This window comes from Cetorhinus maximus, chromosome 5 (genome assembly GCF_964194155.1).
Source record: "Cetorhinus maximus chromosome 5, sCetMax3.hap1.1, whole genome shotgun sequence".
In the NCBI taxonomy this organism is placed as follows: domain Eukaryota; kingdom Metazoa; phylum Chordata; class Chondrichthyes; order Lamniformes; family Cetorhinidae; genus Cetorhinus; species Cetorhinus maximus.
In genome coordinates this window covers 85,087,369-85,096,399 of record NC_135883.1, presented here as the reverse complement: position 1 = coordinate 85,096,399, position 9,031 = coordinate 85,087,369, and the positions used below count along the sequence as shown (strand labels likewise).

The 9,031-nt window shown below is 42.2% G+C and overlaps 1 protein-coding gene across 1 annotated transcript; it reads left to right on the top strand.

Moving 5' to 3' along the window:
• Window positions 1-1,801: 1,801 nt before the first annotated feature.
• hey2 (hes-related family bHLH transcription factor with YRPW motif 2) lies at window positions 1,802-5,667 on the top strand. The gene is made up of 5 exons (XM_078542151.1): window positions 1,802-1,990; window positions 2,121-2,199; window positions 2,291-2,374; window positions 2,645-2,726; window positions 3,544-5,667. The coding sequence occupies exons 1-5, from the start codon at window positions 1,908-1,910 to the stop codon at window positions 4,287-4,289; spliced, it is 1,074 nt and encodes a 357-aa protein (XP_078398277.1). The 5' UTR covers window positions 1,802-1,907; the 3' UTR covers window positions 4,290-5,667.
• Window positions 5,668-9,031: the final 3,364 nt, after the last annotated feature.

Below are 9,031 nucleotides of genomic sequence, written 5' to 3'. Positions count from 1 at the left end.
TTTACTTTTGAAACGTCGTTTTTACATTGTTCAAGTGTAATTGCAGCCAGAGTGATTACTTCCGAAGCGGTCAATAGCATACATAAACAGTCAACAGAGGTTACACGGGGGAACGATTTCATAAACATTTATCAATAGCCAGATAACATTCCTTAACTCTCCAACCAAAGTGGATTTAAGTAATAATCCTTTTGCTCTTGTAATTTTCCAAAAGTTCCGATCAATCTGCACTCACTGACACATATCCCTGAAGAGTTAAACTCGCAGAGATTTGCTGAGCCCCCGCAAACCGAGTAAATACAGACATCAAAAACACATCGACTCGGAACAGTTTGAGAGATGAGATCAAGATAACCAGCAGACTGTTGTGACAAAAATATGGATTGACTGTTCCGGAGTAAGACGTCTAACGAGAATATACAATGCGCATATGTGCACCAAGTAAACGCTGTGGGTGGATTCTTGTTCCACCTTGGAATTGTCTATGTGACAGTTAATTATATTTTTCAATTTCGTAAGACAATTCAAACATTGTAAAACGACGTGAAATTAAAGATGCCAAATAATTATAACGTGTCATTTGAAAATGTTGGTTATTCTGACTTTATTTTCTTTTGAGTGATGTATATATTCTTAACATGTTATATAACAAAGTAATAACAAGGTAAATTTGCATATGAATAAAATGGTCGGTATGTTTCTGACAATAGTCCGGCTGTCTTTAAACTGAGCAACAATGCCTCTTCTGTTTTATCCTCTTTTTTATTATTTTGCCCAGAACACCTTGTCTGGAGGTATGCACAGAGGGTGCTGTAATGTTTTTCAAACCACCTCTTGTGCAGACAGCGTGTAATTCAGAAAGTTCAAATTACAGGGGAAGTGCTGAAGAATAGTGTCCTGTTTCTGTTCACACGGTTATACCACAGCTTAACCATGCACCGAGTACAAAAGCGGCTTTTTAAAAAAAGAAAATCAATGGGTGCTTCTGTCTTTCACTGTCTATAGACACTTTAAACAGCCAAGCTTGGCTTACATAGTACATACATATGCGTTTATAATCGCGTCTGAGATTTGACTCCGGGGCTTGGACTGAGTGGAATACATGCCCAGTTTACTTGTGACATTGATACTAGGCTCGTGTTTTAAACTGTTACGTTTCCTTCGCATACAGCCTTAATAGAACTCTGATTTTATAAAAGGAAAACTAAACAATAATTTTTCTCTGAAGACGCTATACAAGTCCATTGTATTTTATTAACGGTGGAAAGTAGTAGAATCCGCACAACACAGTGGACATTTACCCACTTATCGCTAAAATTAAACAGGGTCCAGCCCAAATACGAAGGCACATTTCTGCAGATGAACAAGCCAAGTCTTTTAATAATTGATGTTTTAATATTTCCCAAAGAAAAACAAGGGTGAATGGAATATGGCAATGCATTTTATAGATTTAAGTATAAACCCATTCTTATAAAAGGAATATTGCAACTTTAATGCACACGCTACAACATCTGTTAACGTTACATATGTTTCCCCTCCCAAGAAAAAAAACGTTTGAAAGTTTCTCTAACAGTCGATTCCCTTTTAAGTGAGCTCTGTGCTGAGCTTTCCCACGCTTTCCTCGACCCGCGTGTTTGACGTACGGAGGAACCGTCATCATTCCTTTCCACCAATGAGAAAGGAGGCTCCTTGGAAAGGGGAGCGGCGGCCTGTCAATCAGAGCCTGTTGCGGTGGGGGTGAGAGTGAGCTCAGCGAGACATTGCAACATTGATATAGCTTATACCGTGGGAAAGAGCATTAGACTGAGTTCAGGCTGCCAACAGCGCGCAGGATCTGTGGTTTGAGCTCAAAGACCACGTTTCAAAATCCAGATCGTTGACAACTGCAGTAATTTCCTCCCGCGGCAATGAAGCGCCCTTGTGAAGAAAGTTCTTCAGATAGTGATATTGATGAAACTATAGACGTAGGGAGTGAAAATAACTACGGAGGGTGAGTTTAGGGTCGTTTTCAACTTAGTATAGCGTGTACTTTTGTGACACCTGTTAATCCTGTTCCTGCATGCTTGTGATTCGTCTAGAACGGGAATAAGGCTGACGATACCGACTTTTTGTTTCAACAGTCAGGGCAACAATGCACTCACAAGAGCCGGCTCCCCGTCTACAACTTCCCAAATCATGGCCAGGAAGAAAAGAAGAGGGGTGAGTTACTGCTTTATCTATCATTGTACACGTTTCGATTATTCCTTAAAATATTTAACCCGCCCTAACTGTGCGGTTCACTTTCTCCTAGATTATTGAGAAAAGACGTCGCGATCGTATTAATAATAGTTTGTCAGAGCTCCGAAGACTAGTTCCTACTGCTTTTGAGAAACAGGTACTCCATAGTGATTTTTTTTTTGTATTCAATTTTGTGCTCGGTTAGTCAAATAGCTTTCAAAATGTTATTTGCAACCTCTACCATGTCATAGTGATAAACTAATTGCAAATTCATAATGGATTTAATTAGTGACGGGGTGTTATATTACCTCTTTTATGGATGCTTGAGTGAAATACTGCATTGACTTGAGGGCAATGCTAACATCACCAGATTAAATCTGAAAAAGAGTTTAGCAAAATAATTGCGACTATTTTCTTCTTTCTCAAGGGTTCAGCCAAGTTAGAGAAAGCGGAAATACTTCAGATGACAGTGGACCATTTAAAGATGCTCCGGGCGACTGGAGGTAAAGGTAAGGAGTTAATTGAGTGCCTCTTCAGAGGCGATTTGAAGAGGGAGCCTAAGCAAACAGCACATTGACAATTGTGGGCGGGCCCGGCTGAGTGCAGTGGAAATGCTAATAGCATCATTGAGCTCGTGGGAAAGAGCCGGCGGGACAAAGGCAGCACTTGACCCCAGCTTCTGTTTGCTTTCCTAACACTGCGGGAGTGAGTGCTTTGTGAAACCAGGGAGCCGCATGCAGAGATTGTTTGGGCTTTTTTTGCTTAAAGCAGTCAGACCTGCCCGGGGAGACAAAACAAACACAAATAAATAGACCAACAGGGCCTTCAGCAACGTCTCCACACTGCCACCTAATGTCAACACGGAGGCACAAACCTGTCACGCTGTGAAATTTATCTGTCAGATCTATAACAGATCCTTTTCGTCCGCACGGCAAGAGACAATTTGCTGCAAACAACTAATTCGTTTAACCTATTTCATCCTTCAGCTCGTGGTCATAGCGTGATTTAAATAATAATCCAATAGAATTTATTTACAAATACTTGCTGCTGCCTCCAAAAGGCGATTAATGAAATCAATGATCGAGCGCTTTAAATTGGCTTCTAAAATGTTGAGAAATCGTATAAACGATTAAATGAAACTCTTGATTTACGCATCCCCCCCCCCCCCCCCCCCCCAATAAGACACACAACCGTCAATGCTGTATTGGAATATTGGCAATGTTAATCTAGTGTAATAATAATAACAGTGGACCTGTACACTATTCCCGAGTCACCTTTGGACTACATCCATTTAATTGGTTCTCCTGGTTATTTTTCGCTCTGCAGGGTTTTTGGACGCTCACGCCCTCGCCATGGACTTTATGAGTATCGGTTTCCGGGAGTGCCTGGCCGAGGTGGCCCGCTACCTGAGCTCGGTGGAAGGGCTCGACACCTCGGACCCACTGCGGCTCCGCCTGGTCTCTCATCTCAACACTTACGCCTCTCAGCGGGAAGCGGCTGTCATGACCTCGTCGGTCGCTCATCACCATCACCACCACCACCACCAGCAGCAGCAGCATCACCAGCAGCAGAGGCTCCATCACTCGCACCAGCAGCCGCACCAGCAGCACTGGGCCGCCGCCTTCCACCAGCTGCCCTCCGCCTTGCTGCAGCACCACGGGCTCTCCAGCGACAGGCTACTGGCCTCGGCCTCCGAGCTGCACCCAGGTACCGCGGTCCCGGCTCCAGCAGGGGGCTCGGCCCTGCTCACTGCCACCCTGGCGGCGGCCGCGGCTCACACCGACGCCACGCTGAGGGCGGCCCCGGGCGGCGGGGGGTCAGTCGCTGGCCGCCTGCCCCCGCTCTCTACCTCCCTGCTCTCCCTCTCCGCCACCGTACACGCTGCCGCCGCCGCCCACACCTTCCCGCTCTCCTTGGGCGGTTTCCCCGCCGCCGCTGTGCTGACGCCGGGCGGCCCGGCCCTCAGTCCGCCGGGCTTTGCCGCCATCCCGCAGGGCGGCAGCGGGGCCAGCGGCAGCGCGGGAGGGAAACAACCTTACAGGCCCTGGGGCACCGAGATCGGAGCTTTCTGAACAGACTGAGTGAGAAAGACTGAGGCAAAGTTCCGCCCTCCCAGGCCCCGCTCGCCCTCATCCTGCCTCCCAGCCCCCTCTGTCCCTTTCCTGGGGGGGGAGAGGAGGGCCGTTCACAGCGGTGCAGGCACTCGCTGCAGGAACCTGCTCAAAGGCAATTCCATCCGTTGCCCCTTCCCTCCATTTTACATTTGACTCCTGCTGGCAAACCCGTCGCCCAACTCAATTGATTTGAACAATTTAACATCTGACAACTCGAGCAAAAAAAAAAAAATGTTGATGAAAACAATAATGTAATTGCTTGAAAACCTTGCTCTCTGCAGGACCTTGGCTGGTAACCCACTGCAAGAGCCACCAGTACTGTTACCAGCAAGTCGACAGCCACTGGACTCGGGAGCTTTCGGCTTTTAAGTACCCCAATGTTGACTATTTCGTTTACGCAAATTGTAACCAATCGACTGCATCTCCCTGAAGAAGTTTATCTCCAATTGACACCCACTGCAGCCGAGCGAGCAGAAAAGAAGAGCCTTCTCATGTCGTTAGCAAGTCGACCACCACCCAATCGAGGAGTAGAGGAGTGGAACAACTCTCGCTGATTTTGGAAGCATCTCGCTTGTAGCGCCGTCTCTTGCAATTGCAGTATTCCTTCTATAAATTAGAGGCAAAGGGTTTTTTTTTTGGATGCAAAGTACACTTTTCTCCTGTGAGACCTCCTACCGTCTCACGAACAATGTTACTGATGTTTGGTGGAACAATGGAATAATTCAAATTGAGCTAAGTCGGAAGCTCCTGGCCACTAATATTCTCTCGTGGGATACTCGAGAGTTTTCTGGTAAAATGGGGAACTTAAACAGTCAATCACCGCCAAAAGCGAACGGATGGGGCACCTGCAGGAAACAAACCGAAACTTAGCGATCAACGGGTTACTCCTACAGTCGTACATACATTCCCGTAGCATCAAAAACAGCACTAATACCGAATAAGCATTCTCACACCGCTGTGCCTCTCGTTTTGAATGTTGAACAGATGTTGACGTTTATTTGGTTTGGAAATGGTCAGCAGTAACCTGGACACCGATCCCATTGCAAGAAGTACATTTTGCTGGGGCATACATGGCAATATTTTTGCAACTGTATTTTCTCGCTGGATTAGAAAAGGGCTCATTTTTAAAGTTCGGGGCTGAATTAGACACTTCATACAATGCAACGGAATGTTTGGTCCAATTTATGTATTATAAAACTAAAGAGCAAAGCAACATTTACTGCACCCGTTGTTAACTTCTTTGATCACTTGTCCATTGCGCATATTTTACTTATCCAAATTCATAATCTGTTTGCCCCGATTCTAAATATGCAACCTTTTTAATTAAAGATTAACAAAACTGAAAATAGAGTGAGCAGAATTCTATTTGTGCTTCTTCAGATGTACCACACACAGTTAGAATGGCAACCTCCCACTTTGGTTTAAAATATTACCTGTACAGCTATCATTCCTGGAAATTAATACAACTCCATATCTTTGTCAGATTACAATCTGTGTCCATTTTGATGATTATGAATATCACTCCTACTAAAGGGAGGTGTTGGCAGAGTGCTATTGTCACTGGACTGGTTATCCAGAGACCCAGGGTAATGCTCTGGGGACCTGGGTTTGAATCCCACCATGGCAAATTTTGATGATGATCATGAAACCATTGCCAATTGTCATGGACTAATGTCCTTTGGGGAAGGAAATCTGCTGTCCTTACCTTGTCTGCCCTACATATGACTCCAGACCCACAGGATGTGGTTGGCTCTCAAATACCCTCTGGACAAAGGCAATTAGGGGTGGGCAATAAATGTTGGCCCAGCCAGTGACACCCACATCACATGAACCAAAAAAAAGCTCTGTGCATTCTGATATACTTTACATACCATGTCCTCTATACCATCATCTCACATGGATAAGGAAGCAGGAGCAATGTCATGTCACGTGATTCTCATTAATTTTAATGTATTGTCCTTTTTCATCCATTATAATGCAGTTTCTTAAAGTACATTAAGTGACCTGTTGTCTTAATTCTTTCAGCCTTAAAGCTTAAAGTTAATACAATGGTATCAGGAATCTCAAATGCGCTTCACCACCTTTGGATTTTTTCCAGTGCTCTTTTATTCTAATTATCTGCTTTGGATGTAACATACGAGATAATTCCTCCATCATTCCCCCCAGTGGCTCTTCTAAATAATATCATACACATATGTGCAATGAAATGAATGACAATTAGTCATACATATTTACTCAGCAGTGAAATTATCACTTCATGACAGGAAAACAAAAGACCAAAATGTGGATTTTTAAATGTTGCTGTTGATATACTAAGCCAAATAGAATTCTGCCAATAAATTTGCTTTTGTTGCATTTTGGTTTCACCTTCCAAACATTTGTGTGCTTAGAATACTTGTATTAATGCTAGATTAATAAAACTTCTCAACTACTGCTGCAGGGTTATTCTTTTGGAGAAGGGGTTCCCCTAATTCTTTAAGTGAAACATGAAAGTTATTATTAAAATATTAATTATTAGATGATTGCACAGTGAACTGGTAAATGTTGTCACACAATAATTCTTAAATAAGCTGAAGTCACACCATTTGCTTTTTGAAATGACATAGCACCTGGTTGACAAGGGAGCTATGCAAAAACAAGCAGACACTGAAATTACATGTCCAGTTGAGCTTAACTTGGAACTAACAGGCCAGAGTTTATGCCGAGGACATTTTTTCTGGATCAAATAAATTCTATCTGCAGCCAACTCTAGTTCTCCATGGCAAGCAATCCGTAGTTAATACTGGGCCCTAGACATCAGGCAAAGTACTTGATGAAATAGAATTATCCAGAGCTGAAGGCTGAGGTCTGCCATAATTCTAGAATATTATTATTTAATGTGTCAATGCTTTGAGGTTTGTGTGTGGAAGACAGTTTGTAATGAGAAAAAGCTTGTACAAGAAGTTTCCTAGATGTGCAAGTACAATCTTAGATCACCCCCAAGATGATTTTTATTCAGTTACATTCCCACTGTCACTAATCTGTTGCTAAATATACTGGCCCAAGGCTAAGCAAATGACATTTAATTTTGAGCTCTGTCCCAAATGCAACTTATTCGCTCAGTTAAGTAAAATGTAAAATATGAGGTGAGAATATGTTTGTTCGTAAGATCAGAAATTAGTACTTGTGTATAGATGAAACACTGTAGTTAATATGTTGCACTTGAATTCTCTGCTGTGTGGAGGAGACAGTGGTAATAAATAAGTTTACTGTATGCAGGAGATGATACAATACAAGATGACACTTTTTGCTTCTTTACCTGCATTCTGTAACCCATTATGCATTAAATGTTTATAAATATACACTGGTTTTACAAAAAATGTGCTGCTTATTGAACATTCTCTGTACTACTTTAAGAAATGTAACTTAATTGATACTAATTGGTTTTAGGTACTGATTAACAATCTGTAACCTTTTTGTAAATGTCAGTTTTAAATCATCAAAAAGAAAATAAGATCTAATTTTTTTAAAGTCACATTTGACTATAGTTAGATGGCTACACTGAATATTTTTTGTAAGATCAATACTTTAGCCTGAGACAATTTTTCACATGAGACATGTTCTACCTGTGCCACTATGTTGCTTCCTTTGGTATATACCCATTATAGATATCAAATATGTGAACAGCATAGGCACCTTTACTGACTCTGAAGTATGAGACATGCAACCTCTGTTCTCCCCTGTTTGCTTTATTTGTTGTTACTGTTCCAATCAAGCCTCTCTGGACACTGTAGAATTCTTTCCCTTTGCAGAAAGGAAGGGATTCAGCTATGGAGATTTAGATTTAAGTGAAATGGGGATCTGCAAGTAGCTTGTTGCTCCCATGAACCATGATGCCAAGGTTCCTCAATGTTGTTTTGTAGGGTTTCATTTGCCAATAGGGGAAGACATTTTCCCACAAGAATGGATAAAAATTTGAAGCCAGCTTGTACATCTCTGAATAGCCGACTGAATACTAGCATTGGCAAGGATGAAGTCAGATTGCCTGCCCTTCCTTTAACAAGGAATGAGACTAATAGAGAAAAAAAAACCTTTAAAATGGGAGGAAGTATAGCTAGCTTCAGCAGTCTTTAAATAAAAACAAAATACTGTGGATGCTGGAAATCTGAATAAAAACAGTGCTGGAAATACCCAGCAGGTCTGGCAACAGCTGTGCAGAGAAAAACATAGTTAATGTTTCGAGTTGAATATGACTCTTCTTCTTCAGCAGTCCTGAACAACTTTGAAAAGAGTCACAAATAGAGCAGCATAGGAGGACAAATTGGCCAAGAAATTGGATCACATCTGAATCAGTACAATGCTGGTGCAGCACATATTGAAGGTGCCTAATGAGACTGGCAGCAACTTCATGTGGTGCATGAACTTAAAAAACTTTACCCACAAAGTGGCCAGTTGAGATTTGTTTTTATAAAGCAAAATTATATGAGTGTTGTGAGTGGGTTTTCTTTATTGAGTCCCATTAAGTATTGAACAGTGGGCTGCAATGATTTGATATTTTCATACAATGCCAGGGTAAGCGTTGCTACTACAAACTAAGTAAGAAAATTTTAACTTACTTTCCAGATGGAAATTTTGTCCAGCACTTGAAGAAATTGACCAGCAACTTAATGTGTGCATATTAATGCATACATTATGATGAAGATCCTAGAAACAGATTTTCT

What these genes read in the sequence shown, in the direction of transcription:
- hey2 (XM_078542151.1), top strand. Translation starts at nt 1,908, where the DNA reads ATGAAGCGCCCTTGTGAAGAAAGTTCTTCAGATAGTGATATTGATGAA. An exon ending in AGTGAAAATAACTACGGAGG is followed by an intron (nt 1,991 to 2,120) that starts GTGAGTTTAGGG and finishes TTGTTTCAACAG; the next exon opens with TCAGGGCAACAATGCACTCA. An exon ending in CCAGGAAGAAAAGAAGAGGG is followed by an intron (nt 2,200 to 2,290) that starts GTGAGTTACTGC and finishes ACTTTCTCCTAG; the next exon opens with ATTATTGAGAAAAGACGTCG.